Source organism: Calidris pugnax, unplaced genomic scaffold (assembly GCF_001431845.1).
Source record: "Calidris pugnax isolate Ruff unplaced genomic scaffold, ASM143184v1 scaffold103, whole genome shotgun sequence".
Lineage (NCBI taxonomy): Eukaryota > Metazoa > Chordata > Aves > Charadriiformes > Scolopacidae > Calidris > Calidris pugnax.
This window is the reverse complement of record NW_015090990.1, coordinates 8,671,781-8,689,469: the sequence shown is the minus strand read 5'-3', so window position 1 is coordinate 8,689,469 and position 17,689 is coordinate 8,671,781. Positions and strand designations below refer to the sequence as shown.

At 38.4% G+C, this 17,689-nt stretch overlaps 2 protein-coding genes across 4 annotated transcripts in view; one reads left to right on the top strand and one right to left on the bottom strand.

Annotated features, from left to right (window-relative positions):
- LOC106895282 (neurabin-1-like) overlaps positions 1-2,285 on the top strand; it is a 42,153-nt gene extending 39,868 nt beyond the window's left edge. For 2 of the 3 annotated variants that reach the window (XM_014954617.1, XM_014954618.1), the window contains one exon: positions 748-1,370. In XM_014954617.1, coding sequence (XP_014810103.1) covers positions 748-915 — 168 coding nt within the window. In that variant the 3' untranslated portion in view covers positions 916-1,370. Of the gene's footprint in view, positions 1-747 lie in introns of all 3 variants that reach the window. The other variant, XM_014954616.1, reaches the window with a different exon arrangement.
- A 566-nt stretch (positions 2,286-2,851) lies between these two features.
- Positions 2,852-17,467, bottom strand: PDK1 (pyruvate dehydrogenase kinase, isozyme 1). Its single transcript, XM_014954625.1, has 11 exons — positions 17,240-17,467; positions 13,895-14,036; positions 12,419-12,490; positions 11,592-11,776; positions 11,210-11,299; positions 10,839-10,916; positions 8,795-8,871; positions 8,072-8,170; positions 7,009-7,119; positions 5,714-5,827; positions 2,852-5,583 (listed from the first exon to the last, which is right to left on the bottom strand). The coding sequence occupies exons 1-11, from the start codon at positions 17,355-17,357 to the stop codon at positions 5,443-5,445; spliced, it is 1,227 nt and encodes a 408-aa protein (XP_014810111.1). The 5' UTR covers positions 17,358-17,467; the 3' UTR covers positions 2,852-5,442.
- Positions 17,468-17,689: the final 222 nt, after the last annotated feature.

Sequence of the window (17,689 nt, the reverse complement as noted above, 5' to 3'; positions counted from 1 at the left end):
TTTTATTAAAGGATCAACGGAGGTTTTGGGGGGTTTGGGGGGGGGGGGGGGAAGTGTCTTAATTTCAGTCTCCAAAATACACCTGCATTTTAGAATAGACTAGCAACACTGAATGTCCTGTATTTTGTTAATATTTCCTTGGACACAGAGGAAATACCTGCTACTGGTCTGTCGAATGACGGTCTCTCTTTGGGGAACTTTGGCTGTTGATGCTTAAAGCTCAATTCACACCTAATGCCATTCAGAGTTGTGTGGAGGGGGAGCGAGTGCTGTCTGTGACTTGGAATCGGGTACTGCCACCTGCTGGTCAAAAATCCTAGTGTACCATTTACTTGCTGAACACAATTTTTAATAGCACACTTTAAAATACTTAATATTAAAAATTAAAAAGTAGTTACTGAATATAAATCCCCCTTGTATAAAAAGAGCTAGAAAAATATTTTGAGACTGCTATTTATTATGCTATTTGATGGAAATTCTCAGGTGTCTCCCTGTTTATAAAATCCAACAAGAAGCTGTTATTTCACAACCAAACAAGAGTAGGCCCTTGTTTCCTTACTTGCCTTCTTACCCAGATGATCATTTACAATACTTTTGAGGACTTAGGTCTTTATTTTTCAAATAAACAGACTCTCTTGCAGCCAAAGCAAATAACACTTAACCTTTATCTGTTCATACACAAGCACCATTGACAGTGCTGTTGGGAAAATTAATGATGAGGTATTTTCTTTTCTTCCCCCCGCAAAGGCTCTGGGAGTTTCCAGTCAAAATGACCGATCAACAATAAAGAAAAAAATTAAGGATATTAGAAAAACACAAGAAAAACTGGAAAAGCAGAAGGAAAAGGTTCAAAAGAAGGAGAGAGAAGTTCGCAAGACTGGCAGAGTGGTAGCCACTCTTGAATCAAGCTGCTAAACCCACCCTGTTTTATTTTAGCACAGACTTGCTTCATCTTGAGGAAGTTCAGCAGATTTGTATATAATTGTACAATTGAGGGAGGAGGGAAAGTGCAACAGTTTAACATAGGTGGTTTTTTACTTTTTAATTATGGTCCCTCCCCATTACAACCCAATGAAATGAAATAACGTTTTCAGGGTTTTTTCATTCCTAGTTGACTCTGCCTGTACTAATAGACAATAATTTAACTTTCTGCCTTAAGTAATATTTGTGCTTCTGAGACCTCATATGCCCTTTTCATTGAAATTGATGTTTGTGAAAAGTAGAATACAGTATTAAAAATCATTCCAATTATTAGTCAACTAGCATTTGATAGAGCTGAATCTGAGAGAGGGACAATAGAAAAATCCTGCCAACAAATTCAGTCTGTGACAGTCTGTTTATCTGTTGCCACTAAAGATGTATAGTAAAAATTAAGTTTAAGAAAACAGTAATGTCAAATTAATTTAAAAAGAAAGCATGTATTTCAAATTTATGGATTATTTTGTTTAAATTCTTGTATTTCTGGGATTTTCATTCAAAGTTCACTGTAGTAGCACATTGTTTTTGAATTCTATGTGTTGCAATTTACTGAGAAAATAACAAGAAATATTGCGTAGTTTTCACAAACTACATATACTCAGCATAATATTAAGTTTTCTGTACACTACCTGTATGGTGTTGGGACAAGGTTTAAACCTATAAATAAGATCTTTTTTAACCTATTTTTCCTAAATAATACATAGTTTTATAGATTTATGCTATGAATAAGATCAATTTGCAATACATGTATTTCTCTTTTCTACCTGCTACAAGATTTTTGCGGACCAAATTTATATATTTGCTAATTTTAAACTATACTGTTTTTCAAACGTAAAATACTGAGGGAAGAACTGAAGGAAAAAATATCACTGAAGCACTGGGTTTCTGCATTGTATTTAAATGTTCCAATTGTAGACTACAGATTACTTCTTTTTAAAGGAGGATTTGATTCTCAGAATAGTTTAGAACATGAATTGGTGTTTTGTATATTTACATACTATTTTCTAGAGTTACTCCACCAGCACTTCCTTTAATTAGATTATTCCAGAAATATAGACTAGCTTAAATATCAATTTCACCATAGAATGGACTAGAATAAAACTTACGTAATTTGTTTATGTGGACCAAGTTCTCCTTTAAATCTATGGACTGTTTTTCATTTTAATTAAATGAATGAACTTCACTGTTGGTGTTTCACAGTTGTTATTTTTTTGTACAGATGTCACGAATTTCAGCAAAAGGACTGTGTGGAAATGCTTTGGCACCCTCTGCATTTCCAAAATAAATTTTGAAAATCTTGGTAATAATTACTTTTAAAAAGAGGTTCTATTTTCAGTTTTGTGCACTAAGAAACAATTCTTTGGTCAAGATTTAACTTATTTACTTTGTTTCCAGTAGCTTTGAGTTGGTACTCCAAGCTTACAGACCTTGAGCCACAGAAGAATGCTGCCCCACTGATAAAAGGGAAGGGAATTAGAAGTACAGAATGATCAAACGCTGAGGATCACACACGTAAAATCACCCTTTGATTAATTCTGTCCGGGAAGTTTATTTCTCAGATAAGTGCTTTCAGCCAGAACAGAGAATACTCATCTAATGATGTATTACCTTTTTCCTTTAAGCCTGCTGAACTGAATGTTGCACCCTGTGAAGAGTTCGTTTCTCAGGAAGGAGACTAATGGAAATAATGGTTTCAAAGGTTTGCCTGTGTGCTGCAGAGCTGTGGTAGTTAAACAGGGGCCACAGCAGGGATGATAAACTCACCTGGCACCTGAGCACAAGAACATGCATTTAACAGCTGTCAGATGCAAAACGAGGAGGCTGGCTCCATGGGACTAGCTTGGTACCATGCCACAAAATCACCAACTGAAAGTTTAATTTTCAAAATAGCTTTAATGAATAAATGTAGTGATTCTTCAAAAAATTAACTTAACACAAACCAAGATTAATTTTACAGTGCAAGACTGAGCTTATTTGCATACAAAACTACTGATCTCAGCATTCTGATAGCTGAGCTATTATACTGATTTTCTACAGTGATTCACTTCAACTTAACCAGTGTGTTGGCAATGACTTCAGTACAGTAATGAAAATATTAAACACAAAAATTATCTTCAGAACTTCTATTTAAATCAGAAGTAATCAAAGATCAAACTTGTAAGTAGGGTTAAACATTGTAAAGCAAAATATTACTACACTTGTGTTTTCACCGCAATCATTTGAGGTGGAGGGTGAGGAGACAGATACAAATATAACTACACAGGAAGTTGTTTAATAATTGGAATTCAATAAGTAGCTAGCTGAGACCATGAAAGAGGTTTTATTTCAATAATACCACATGAAATACTTCAATAGACTTTCTAGAAAACAATGCTTCATTAGAAACATCTCTTGTAGTTCTCAGGTGCTACTAAAATCAGTTCAATTAAGTTAGTTAAATATTTAAAACTTAGCATAAAAGCTAAAATGTTCAGCTTCAGAGTGGAGTTTTTAAAATCCCTTTGCTGTAACTTTCAGCTTTAGTTTAGCAAAAGCAATAGCTGCAGGCATCCTCTCTAACTTTTGTATAGGCCCCACTTTGCAATATGTGGAATTTCTCACATACACGCTTTTTCCAGGGTTGAAGAACAGCTACAGCTTCTCCTGTAGCCAAGCAGATGGAAACGTCTGCCAGTCACCACCTCACATCCTTGTCAAGAAGAAAAACAGGGACCTCTCAAAGTGCCCACAAGCTTGAGCGGAGCAGGTACCTGTACTGTTCTGGTGGCAATTAAGCTAGAGTAGAGTAATCCTCCCTCAGAGCATCAGTCTAACTGTGTATATAGACAACTCTGTAAATCACTACTCTTCAAGTGACCTACATTAGCCTGACCAGGGTATAAAGCCATGTTAGCGTTTTGCAGAAGTAGGCTAGGGAGGTAGGAGGTGACAATCTTCCATCTGGCTCAGCTACAACTAGAAGAGCATGACTTCAATTTCTAACATACCAGCTATTGCCTTCACCTGTGATATCACCTTCTGCTCTGTGCAGAGCTAGTAAACCAAACTAGTAACATTTAGGCTTTTTCTTTCTGAGAGGGATTATGCACATCTGCTGCAGTACAAAATCACAGAATTACAAGCAATGAATTAACTGAGAAAAGGATTAGTTCTCAGTATCTTTAACTGCATCACTCCTAAAATGTTCAGGAATGACAGGGATCCAGGTGCAACATAGGGGGGGGGTGTGTGTGTGATTTGAACAAAGCTGGCACAATAGGCATTGAAAAAAGTTGAATCCTTTCTTAAAAGAAGGATTTTGTACCTGAAATGTAATACTTATTCCCCTCTTTATCTTCCCCAGTATGCGTTGACAGTTTGCCTTTGACTGATAAACACGTTCTGCTTACCTCATTTATGCTATAGTGTGACTTCCAGATACTACATAAACAAGGCCAGAAGCATATCACAAATACAAAGGTATTTTCAAAAACTGTTAATTCCACTTTTTCTTAAATACTCCTGAGAAGGTAGTTTTTATTGACAAATAGAGGTGCCCTAGTAAGAGCAAATGTTAAAAAACTGTTTATTAAAATAGTATCATTTACAGCTGTAACCTGACAAACCCCAGAGTCTGAGATCTCACTAGGGCTAGAACATTGATCCTGCGTTTAGGTATTTCCTACAGAAATATAAGCAAATGCAAGACAGCATATCTTTACTGTACATAAGCCAAAACTATTTGCTAATTCACAATGATCATGGCAAGGTAATTTTTCACATGTATTAAATATTCACATTACAACCAAAGAAATAGGACTGATACCACATACCTGAGATACATTATACCAGTGGTAGCAGCTATATGGTTTTTTTTTATTATATTTTTTTTTATCCCTACAGACCTAAGTGTGATTTCTACAGATGCAGAAAACCTTGATGTAGGCAAGGTGTGTAGGCAACATATCTAACTTTGCAAAATTAGGCTTCAGCATGCTTAAGATAAAAGAAGAGAAAGTGCCGTACAGGTACAAAGGTACAGCAATAAACTCGTCATTTCTTGCATGAGTTTTTCATTAGTCTGGAATATTCTGTAACGGAAAAGTATTCTGGTGGACTTTTTCATTAGTTTGTATTAAAACAATTTTGTAATTACATGAATTAATACATTTCTCATCAGATATGAAAGAGATTGCATTGGTCCCTACAAAACCTGAAAATACTGCTCTGTTGATTTAGCCACTGAAAGTAGTCATAAATAGAAAGTAGAACACATTAAGTGTGACCTTCTCGCTTAAAATTTAGAAGTACGTACAGTTTGGGGTTTTTCTTGTGTTTTGTTCTTTTTTTTTTATTCCAGAAAAGAGTTACTCCACTTAAAATTATTTTCACATATCAAATGCGGTTTAGCATCTTGGTGTAAGTCAGGTCTTTTAAATTCCCTTTACAGACATACCTACTTCTTATGAACTGTTGAGGAAAAAGCTATGTACTGCGAAAAGTGGTCATGTCCTTTGGCTCACTGCTTGGCACACACCAGTCATCTGCTTCATGGTTTGCTTTATAATGTTTCCAGGCTGCTTTGTTATATACAGGGAGTCTTTCAATGGATTCTGTTGATAAGGCCTGTAAGTAGAGAAGACTGTATCTGACTATATTCTTTTTAAGCAAAGTTACAGTAACAGAACAAGGAGTTCCATTACCAGCTTGATTAGAGTTGCTGATAAATTTAAAATGGTAAAGTGTTATATCATACCTTTATGTAAATAACTGCATCTGTACCATAGCCTTCTAAGGAATACAGTTTGAGATCTCCTTGGAAGTACTGCGCATACAGACGAGATATGGGTAAGCCATAACCAAATCCAGCCTGATCCAGGAGAAAAAGTGTATTTTCAGTAATTGCATCAGTCACTGGTGTTTTTTGTTTTAACTTAATAGGTAAATAGAGAAACTAAGCACGATGTTTGACAGTAAGAGGAGGAGTTCAAATGTAAACTATTCTTCCCCCTGGAACTATTATACACCCCAGAAACAGAAGAATGCATAGATAATTGTGATTATGAGAAAATAGTCTTATTCCTCTGTCAAACCAGGCTGCTGGTTTGACAGAGGAATACTCCTTGTATTACAGTAGCTTTTTCAAGAAATTATGAGACCATTAGAGAAAACTGTACTCAGTCTGGTCAATGCCTCAGGGAGCTGCTAATTTTAAGAACACTGAGTACTTAAGTTGGATATGTTTCATCATTAGTATATATATAAAAAAGGTCCAAGAGCAACATCTGTGAATTTGTAGCTTAAACTAAAATTCTGACGAGCCTTGTCTGCAGTAGCAGGACATAGCCCTGCAGTGTTAAGTGTATATTTTTTTTTAATCTACTGAATTTTACAAGTAATCTCTCAATGAACATACACAACACTTCTCTAGGGTAAAGATCTAGTGTTTGATGAATTGCAGCCATCTAGATGCAGGACACTATATACATTTTTTTAAATTAATTTTGAATGATGCAATGTGAGAGAATAAAATCAGGAAAGCTGATCAGAGCTTCTTGCTGAGACCTAAGACTTTATTACTTATGCATATTTAAAGTTCACAAAAGACCGAAATAGATTCTTCATATGCCCTGTTACATCTGCATCCCTTAGTCCTTGGCTGGGGTACAAATGACTACATAGTACAACTGGACTTGATCCAAAATCATTGCTGTAATTATTTTTCCTTTCATTCAGTAGCCACAAGAAGAATTTAGAGTCCTGTCCTTACTGCAGTACCCTCAGCATAGCTAAGTATTCTGCTTGAGGTAGCTTATCTTCATATTTGGTAGACAAAAATAGAACCTTAAACAAGTTTAAATACTTTGTAGTATTTCAGAATTTTATGCAATTTTCCTGTTATTTCTAGAAAAAATATTTTAATTAAGCTATAAGATCCAAATAGTGATACTCATTGTATCTATAAAATCAGTACTTCATAACTTTAGCTAATGGTTTCTTTTGTGACAATTAAGCATATCCAAGATGACACAGCATAAAAGATTTGCGTACCAAAGGTGTAGCTCGTGACGTCTCAACACGTGGACGTGGTGCTGTTGAATACATGTAGTTGAAAAGTCTGTCAATTTTCCTCATAGGAACACCTCCACCACGATCACTCATCTGGAACAAGAAGGAACGTGTAGCATTATGTCCCTGAATACATTTTATAAAAGACAGCTTCTCTCAAACAACGATGCAGAGAAAGTTCAGGTAAAATATAATACAAAGTTGTCCCTATTAGATTTTGAATTTTCTTAAATTCTCATCTCTCAGTTACAGCAATGACCAGAGAGAGGAGAATCTTTTCTTTTCATCCTTTATCCAAACCATTTAAATAAAATACTACCATAAGAAATATTCATAATCTCTTGGAAGCAAGAAAATTCTGCTTAAATTATGCATTGCTTTTATCTTGCTCATAACTCAATTTTGTCCAAAGTCAGCATCTGTACCTTTTAACAAATGCCAGGTTCTGTGTATTTTTATCTTTATTCCTCGGGAATATTGCCAGTTAAATATCATCTGTTAAATCTATTACTGAAGGAGTAAGTCAGAAGAGTTTTTTTACTATGGTTTAGTTAGACTTATGAAAAAGCTTGTAGTTGGTCTTTGAAATCCAACACTGATGTTGTACAGGAAAAGAAGAAATTACTCTGCAAACCTTCAGGAAGGTTTCATTTGCATGAAATATACAACGTTTATTTTCCTTTTCTCAGTTGTTTCACAACTGTACAGCTCTGTTACTGGCACTTAGAAAATGCTGATATTGCAATTGTATAAAGATGCTACTTTGGTTTTAGTCGCTTATAAGTTAGGAAAGACCCGAGTGTGACTAAAGTACAGAATTCTATTGCAGAGCCTTCCATGTGACTGTGCAAACTCTCCATGAATTTCCTACTGATGCAGTATGTGAAATTCAGTAACGGTCTTGTTACTTATATACTACATCATCCCATACAATCCATTGTTGGAACCAGATCACCAGCTAAAGTTAGTAATACACTGCCTATGAGAGGCGAAAAAAAAAACCCTAATCAAAATACCCTTCAAAATAATCAAAAAAAGTGGGTACCTTCACAGTTAAATCCTCATTTCCCAACGTGACGTGTACATGAATCGGAGGATAAATGCATCGATCAACATGATGTTCCATGGTGGCTCTCATTGCATTCTGCAATTTTCAAGTACAACTTAAATCCTGTTCCTACCACTTTGGTACGTTATCTTAAAACATCAATTTAGGAAAGTTATTTTTATCACGTATTTCAGAATCAGGATAAATGTATATGGTTTTAGAAAAAGGATTTTTAGTTCTTCTGGTTTATTCAGTATTTATATAGTTTATTAGACTACACAGACTTCAAATATTATTTTTTTAAGAACAAACAATATCTTAACGTACAGTTTTATTTGTAGAATTCTTTATGATGCATAGTACATGCAATACATACAAGAATCAAAAAAAGTCTAGGACTGAACTGCTTGAGGAAAGCTCTATAGGACCCACTGCACATTATACCAGATTTGAATATGTGCCAAAAAATGTCTATCTTATTCTCACTTGCTTTACTAATATCTTTATACATTTTAAGGTACTTTTACAAAGCTGTTAATTTTCTGTGCAGTTACTGTTTGTCTAAATAGTACCATTTAGGTATCTTCCTGCAGTCAAACAGCAGTAGGTTTGCACTTGCAAAAACACGCTGCTATCTAGAATTGGTTCAATAAGTCAAACAAATACAATCTCACTAAACAAAGGTGTATAAAAGAATTGTGTAATGGTAAGTGCACAGACCTTGAAAAGTTCGAAAACCATGTGATAGAGATGTGATGGCACATACACCACTTGCATGGGCTGTCCTGTTGATTTAGCTGGAGAAAAGAGAGTGTAAATAATTAAATAGCAAACTAGGTATCTTTTATTCATTCCTGCAGTTATTCAAAATGTACATTTGTATTGTTGAGAGAATTTACAAGAGAAGGAAAATTTGAACATAAAATCTTCTGAAAAGTTACATTTTAATCAAAAGTCATACTCAAGTTTTTCAAATGTGCTTGCTGCTTTAGAAATAAATCTTAAAACCCACTGTAGCATCACTGGTTAGGGCATATAATAGTTGCTTTCTAGTATCTATGAGGAGTTTATCATGAAGATAAGAGTCAGGATCTTCAGGTAGTGGAACAACAAGTAACAGTGAGAGTAAGATGAAGTGACAGAGGTTCAGACTGGACATAAAGAAAAAACTTTTTTCACCATGACAGTTAAAATATTGAAACATGTTGCCCAGAGATGTTATGTAGTTGTTGTTCTTAGAGGATTTGTAAGACCAAACTGGGTAACGCCCTGAGAAACCTGGTCTGACCTTGTAGCTGTCCCTGCTTGAGCAGGAGGTCAGGCAAGAAACCTCCTGAGGTCCCTCCCAACCCGAATTATTTCTAACAAGAAACCTTAACAAAAATTACAGACAATGCTATCTATAAAACTGATACAGTTTTCAAACTTTTTTTTGAGAATAAATTGTAGAAAATATCATTGGAACATGTTCACTGTATCAAAAATTAAGGAAAGGTTGTTCAAAAAATTCTACTGGCTCTTAAAGTTCCTTCAGTTCAACAAATTAATAATTTCTCACCAGACTCTGTTAGTGACCAGTGCCTTAGGAACATAAATGTTGAAGACTAGCGATGTCAAAAGATCTGGAACAAATTATGTACCCAGCAAAAATAAAGTAGGGGTGGGGTGTGGGGGGAGAATAAATCATACTTTGAAATACGTCAGGTTCCTGTCCTCAGCAACCCTCCCCATGCCTCCACCCCTAGATCCCAGGCCTAAGGTTTAAATTATGGTCTCCACTCTCAGCTGTGGGCAAGGAATGTGCATTTGGCCTGGATCAGGTTTAACTCACCTTCACAATTCACTGAGCAAAAGGTCACTCCTTTATATAAAAACTGAACTATTTGTTCTGGCTTCTGGAGCACCATTAAATGGCCCCTCAGTGCAGAGAATTAGCTAGCATGGCTGTGATCTTTCAAATGTATTTTAGTATCATGCTCCAAATACGGAGAGAGATAAACCTTTTAACCTAGATACAGAATGCCAGGTTCTGTACAGTAGGAAGAAAGGATCTGGAATGTGTAGTCAAGGCCACATTTTCTTTGCCTTTAGCTTCATAAGCCACGTTACTGTGGCTGCACTTTGGCTTTCACAATTACTTGTAGAAGCAATTATGATTGCTGGGTTTTGTAGGTCTGTTCGAACTTGGCATTTGGCATCTTGAAAAGTACTCCAGTGAGTAGTGTCAGAAAGGCTCTTTAGCATTCAGCAGGACTATGAGGACAACAGCTGACCTCTCAGTTCACAGCAACACAGTTGTAAACTGTTTTTTCAAGTCACAGCCAATGGGTTCAAATAATTTTTACCACAACTTGAGTGTATTATATTGATCTACAACTACAAGAACATGATAGCTGAATAAGCAAGAGAAATCAGAATTAATGTTTACTATGAACCTTTAAAGCGTGAAATGCAGAGAGGATGAGATGGAGTAAACAGTGTAGGGTGAAGACAGACAAGAAACCTTAGGGAGGGAAGGAGGCTGCTAAAATCTGTTGTATCGATAGCTGTACTGTCAAAAACTTTTCTACTGGTTTCAGTTTAATTAAAGGGAGGAACTAGGAAAGCCTTCTGACAGATTTAAAACAAAACAAAAAAATTTTATGACAATAGATATAGAGAACACATTAACTATATGAGAAGTGGAACGACAACATTTCACCACCAGCTAGTTTAGCAGAAGTCATCACTAAATTCAAGAGTGCCTCATCCCACATTCACTTACCATTCAGCTCTTCAAGGATGAGTTCTGGAGAGCTCATGTAATATAAATCACAAAGTCTTTTTGCGCTTTCATAACCATCTATAATAAAAAGACAGAAAGTTAGATTTCCCCTTCCACTTTATTTTTTCTCCTTTTCAGTTGACCAAAAAGAAAAAAAAAATGAAAACACCGTGCACTGTCAGGGAGATTTTGTATTTTCTCAGAAAAACTGGGTTTACAGGGAAGTAACAAACTGTATTACGCTTTAAATAAAACTTCTGCTCTAGGTAGGAAAGAACAAAACAGTATATGAGTATCAAGATGTGTATTGGCTCTCAGTGTGAACATTCCTTTAAGTTTTCAGGACTGTTGTTCTCATCTGCTGAATTTACCTTTAATAACTTCAACAACATTGCAGGTAGGATCGATGCTTCCAATGTGTTTTGGATGAGCTGGATTAATTTTCCCACCAAACAGTAATGCTGCCAAAAAAGAAAATGCTATTTAACACCTGATATAATTTTATATTTTTAGTTTGTGTCTTCAGTTTCGCTAAACAGAAATTTATAGGCAATCTATAATTCCAATCTTCACCATATTTGAAAGCCTACTATTAATTTTTAAGAACTGTATCAAGAATCAGTTTATAAATAGCAAGGCAAATAGTGTGCTTCTAAGAAGGACTTAAGTACAGACTAAATACTTAAAAATAAAAGGAAAATATACTGACATAATACAGGTGTCATTTCCCCTCCTTTCAACAATGGCACTTACAGTGTTGATTAAGGAGCATTCTAATTGAAATGCGACTCATGTAGAAACGGTCTAAAAAATACTGCACATTCTGTGAGGTCACTGGATCAATGCCAAAGCTTTCCTTGTACTCTATTACCCCTTGAGCCATCGTAGGAATTACATCATTGTGTCGATTCCGAATTTTTATCACAGTATCTGTAAAACTAAAATTAATACATTGTTAGTATTTCACTTTCAAGTGAATTTAATACTTTGGCAAACAGAGTACCTGCCTACACAAATGAAGACCATTATGTACAGAAATATCACAGATCTGCCTACAGCAATAAGAAGACAGGTCAGTCTTTACAGCATATTTCAAGCGACTAGCCTTGAAACAATCAGTAATCAATCACTATTGATTCTTTATACAATTATTATTTATTTATTATCTTGATCACTGCCAAGAAAAAGAGAAACCTCTGCCAGCCATTTTCCTGCAGATCATCCCATGCCTGTCAAAAGGCAGTTATGGTCAGCCAACGATGACCAAGCCTACTCTACAGGTGAAAAGTTCCATATGTTAGTTTCACCATTACAAGTAAGGAACTGATAAACATTTGGTCAAGTTTGACATATTCATCACTTCTTCAGCATTAAAAAAAAGCCCTGACCAGAATGATACAGCATAAAAGTGCTTTGTTTCATGTTTTAACGTACCCTCCTGTTAGGGACGGGGGTGACGTTACTGCAACTCCTACGTAAAGACTGGAGATAGCTGAAATTTTTCTTAAGTTATTCTTCTCTTACCAGTCCTTTTACATAATATTAACATAATATCAACATATGTGACAGCAAATCCTTACCTATGAACAGCCCCTGAATCTTCTGAGCTTTTGTCCTTGAAGTCAAGGATCTCCTGAAGACTTTGGACATACCTTTAAATGAAAGAAACATGACAAAGACCAATTCTAATACAATTCCCCAGATCCCTGAACTATCCCCTTTGAATTCTGTTAGATCCTTTTGAATCTATTCACAATGCTTTCTTCCAAAATCTCCAGAGCAATGGATTCCACAATTTAATTAGAATGCATAAAAGATCTTCCTTGTGTTTTAAACCCAGTAGGTGATCACTTATGTGCAGCCCCAGCGAGTTCCTATTATTAGAAAATCTTCCCAGCTTGTTCACGATTTAAGTATTTCTGCCATCTCTTCCCTTAGATGTGTATTTTCCAAGCTGAAGAATTCTATTTGGTTTCTCCTCACGTAGAAATTGTTCCAACCCTCTGATTATCCCTCTTGGTCTTTTCTGTTCAGGATGGAGTGACTAAAACTGCACGCAATTCAGAGGAAGAATGGGCTAACACAGTGGTACAATTATATTCCTCCTCATTTTTACTTAGTTCCTAACACTATTTGCCTTCTTACCCATCAAATGACATATTCAGAAAAACATCCCCCAGTCACACCAAAATTTCTTTCTGTATTGTAAGCACACAAGCATAGAGAGAGAGGAGGTTCCTCTCTGTGCTCTACTTTGCATTTGTCCAAGTGGAATTCATTTCCCATTTGATCTATGTAATTTAGTATCATGAGAATTTAAGCGTTCATGTTTCATTAAAAGCCTTCATCTTCATTGATAGCTCTTTTTCTATTCAGTCATCTAATCAATTCCACTTACTCACTGGCAGATTTTCCATTCTCTTTAACTTTAAAAGCCTTTCCAGATAGCCACATGGCTTTAGTAGATGCCAAGCAATCTCTTTGTTTTGTTTGCGTCTTAAAAAAGTTTAGGCTTATGTGTAGCAAATTATTTTCAAAGGATGTCTTTTTTATTTTAATAGCCTTGTATTCTTTCTATTATTTTATGTATTTTGGCTTTGGGAGCTTCCTATCACTCTTTCTTCATATTTTCTACACTTTTCCTCTCAGTCTGCAATAATCCATCTTTTAAATGGTTTCTACTATCTTTTGCAAGCATTTTGTGTATTTGCTTGCTTTTGTTGGTTTCTTCAACTAACATCCTCATTTTAATTAAGTCACCATCAAACATCGTTCTGGTGGATTCTTGGCTTTACTGAATTCTCACATGTGACTACCTGCAATATTCAATGATTTTTAATTCCCTTGTAAGTTCTCTAATTGCTTCTAAAGGTTTTTTCCAAGTCTGTAAATTTAGTTTCTGATTTATGTCACATTGAGATATTTACTCAATCTAAATAAGCAATGTTCATGCAACAAGCACATGAAATGTTTGTTCTGTAGAAGAGAATGAGTTCTTCCAACTTTTGTACATGCAGAAGGGCACCCTTAAAGGTATGAAATGACGCTGTTCTTACCAGCTCTGCACCAGCTGAACTGAAGGTGTTCTTAGGAGGTTGTCTGGAAGCAGGCTTATTTCCTTCATTATGTTTGCCAATCTCACAGGCAACTCTTGTCGCAGAAACATAAATGAAGTCTTTTCACAAGCATTTTCAGATCCTAAGACCAAAATAGATATATGACAACATCAAAATAAACTCAATACTTAGGTAGAGAACTACACAACCTCTTACTTTCTTGTATAAGAGGTCTGTGTTTTTGTTCTAAAGTTGACTCAGTGAATCTGGTAAGCCAATGTTTCTTTCATGGCAGCAGCCCATTTGTATTTCAAAATGTAAACTCATACCACAGCCCTGTTGTGGTAAGAATAATCTTAAATATATAAAGAGTAACTAGTGCAATAGTTGCAGAGCCATACTATTCAACTTTAAATATTGCTTCTGTCCATGTAAATTGTTCATTTTATTTGCAGCCAACATGGACTGTAACTAGCACTGATTAAACAGTGTGTCACTCTGAGCATGTCAGAGAGGGAAGGGAAACAGGAAACTCTATGGGAATGATGCTTGAGAAAGTATCATGGTCGCATACACCTTGCTTGATCACTGATGCTACTGAATTACCATAACTCATACTGGAATGCTTTCGAAAATAAGTTCTGTAATATTTATCTCATTTTCAGCTAGATCTGTAGTTTAAATTCACTGCCTTACAGGAACAGAAGGCAGATGAATGAACTCATACGCATACGTAGAGAGAAATGAAAGCCGACAGCTACTGTGCTTAGTCATTACGATAGTAGTCATCCAATACATTTACTTTTTAAATTTTTCACATTTTTATAAGCTAGAAGGTAAATTACCACACCTGTTGATAACTGACCTGTCCTTTTATAAGAACAGGTGTCATCTGTGTGGGTGGCAATTAATTGTGGTTATTAAGATCAAGACCTAAATTCATTCCCAGAATGCTCATTTTACCAGGTGAGAAAGAAGGGTAGGGAGTGGGAAAAGGCTAAGAAACAATGAACTTCATTCTCAGCCAGACTTCTTTCTAGACTCAAGAGTGTCACATAAACAGCATCTGAACTTACTAACCTGTTCATCTGCTGCAGTGAGTACACACCACAGGCTTGGTGTTTCACAACAGGTAACTCCTAAAAATTAACTCTGGTGTTTCCACGCAGTTCACTCCTTCCATGTGGCAAAGGGGAGTTGGGGAAGAAGATTAAAGGAAAGGACATGGAAAAAGAGGAAGCTAGGAGCATCTTAAACATGAAAAATCTTCACCAAATTGGTATGGAGTAATTCAGTTTAATGCATCCAACTCTGATACGTCATAAACTACACTGATGAGAGAATGCCAGTGAACTTACTAAAAAAGTGAATAGCTTACAAGAAATTCCTGCACAGTGACACTTACCAGTATTGTGCATTGTCTACATACGACCTCTGCCCAAAAACCTTTCTTTCTTCTCCCTAGTCAGATTGTGTTTCAGACATGACTGTTACTGGCCTTTCCCTTTTCTCAGGTAAAATTCCATGAACAAGTCAGAGTGAAAGTATTGGAATGTAAAGGTTGTCTTCAAATGCCTCATATACTCAGCAAATGACATTCCACAGATCAGTTTTGGATCTGGAGGCTGTATCATTGCAATCCTGGGTCACACACGGAAGACAGCTCAGGGTAAGCAAGATGTCAGTGAATGGGGAAATGGCCTCGTGTCCCTGTGCAGCTACGGTCTATCTAGGCAAAGAATGGCTAAGACTTGTACACAAAATACCCTGCACTTATAACCAAAGATACGACTGATGTATGTGATCCAGACCGAAATTTCCTTATGGAATATTTTCATTTGCTAGATCAAAACCTGAAGGAGCTAGGAGACAGGTTTTTTTAAAGTTAGCATTACCAGATTTTATGATTTTCTGCTCTCACTCTAGAGAAAGAAGCCAAAAAAATCTCCACTTGAAAACACCACCATATTATAATGGCTACAGAATGTCTTACGGACAAATACTGTTTCAGTGTTGCACTCTACCTTTTTTTTTTGCCTTTGTTATTAGTTTTTACTATCCGTTATTAAATCCTTAAACAAAAGGGAGGGGGAGGGAGGGGAAGTTTTCTACCTTACCTTACCTTACATTTAGGTACTAACAGCAAAAAAGTAGCCTTACTTTTTACATGAGGAAATGCTGCACCTCAAAAACAAACACTGATTTTAAGGTAAGCATTATTTTACTAGTATTTCAGTGGTAAAATAACACAGGCCAAAGCAAACTCTAAATTGCAAAATTCTTTCCTTAAAAGTAGGGTAGCAACAGAATACCCGGTGGGGTTCCTGTATGAATCTGGAGCTGTAAATAACCAGATACATTTTATCAAAGCCTGTGAAACGTGGAATGGATGGATGAAGTGACAGTGATAGCTAAGGGAAGCTTTTCTGTGTAGGTCTTGCTACTCAGACAAAGCCTGGGGTTCTAGGATCAGTTCTCAGGTATGATTTACTTACAAAAAGGTAGAAAGCAATACCACTATTAACTAGTTGAATGCTTATATACAACATTTATGTAAATAGGCGTTTATACACAGGGGAGTGCCTTGGGTACGGAGTGTGTTACAGGACGGCTCCATCCCCAGGCTTTGCAAAGGTTTCTCCGTGTGGCTGAGATGACCCTTCCCCGTGCGGTCCTTGCTCCGGAGCGGAGCAGTTCCAGCAGTCCCTTTTGTTCCCGAACCCGGCGTTACCGGGGGGCACGGGACCCCGTGGGGCCCCCCTGACCCGTTCCCTCATTTTGAAGGCCCCGTGCCCGGTCCGGCGGGACGGCTCATGCTCTCTGCGCCCCGCTCCTTCTCTCACGCGCCTGCTAAAGCCACCCCGCCGGCGCGCGCTGCTTTTGCGAGGCACGGACGCGGGGCAGCGGGAACCGACGGCCGCTTCGGCTCTTCGGGCCGGCTCGGGTTCCGCCTCCCTCGCGCCGGCCGTACCTGAAGGGGTGGGCGCTGCCGGCGGGCAACGGGCTGACGGGACCCCCCTCCGGCCGCTGCTCCCCCGCCACCAGCTGTCACGGCTGCCCCCACCCTCTCCCCGCGGCCGCGGCTTCTGCAGAAGGAAACAAACTACTTCTGAGATGCCGAAACCCGGGGATTTTTCCAGCTGGATTTCAACCTTGCCACAGTCCCGGTCTCGGGGGAAGGAGCCGACCGGGCTCCCCTCTCCCGGAAGGAAGCGAAGGCTCGTTCTGCCAAAGGGGACAGCGGTACGGCGCGGCGGGGAGGGGGGGAGGAAAGCTCATGGCCGCGCCGGAGCCGCCCCGCTCCGCTCCTCACAAACACCTGCGGGCGGGGCGGCGGGGACTCACCGAAGTCCAGGAACTGCTTCATGGAGAGCGGTGAGGGGGAGAAGCGGGAGTAGAAGTCCACCTGCTGCGGGATACTGCCCGGGGCGGCGCAGCGCAGCAGGGCGCGCAGCAGCCTCATGGCCGCGGCCGTGGTCGCGTCCCCTCTCCCCTCAGCCCGGCCCGGCCGCCATTTCCCGCCACGCCAGCTCCCCCGGCCCCTGCCCAGGCCGCGGCCTCCTCCGCCGCGCCGCCGGGAGGAGGTGCCCGAAGGGGTGGGTGTCTCCTCCTGGCCCAGCCCCACGCAGCGACGGCGGGGCGGGGGAGAGGGCGGCTCCGAGGGAGCGGGGCGGGGGCGCCCGGAGCAGCCCGGCCCCCACCGGCAGGGTCGTAGCCCCTGAGGCGGCCGCTCTTCGACCTTGTGCCTCCGTCTGTCTGCTCGCGTTGTGGAGGAGCCCACCTTCAGCCAGGTAC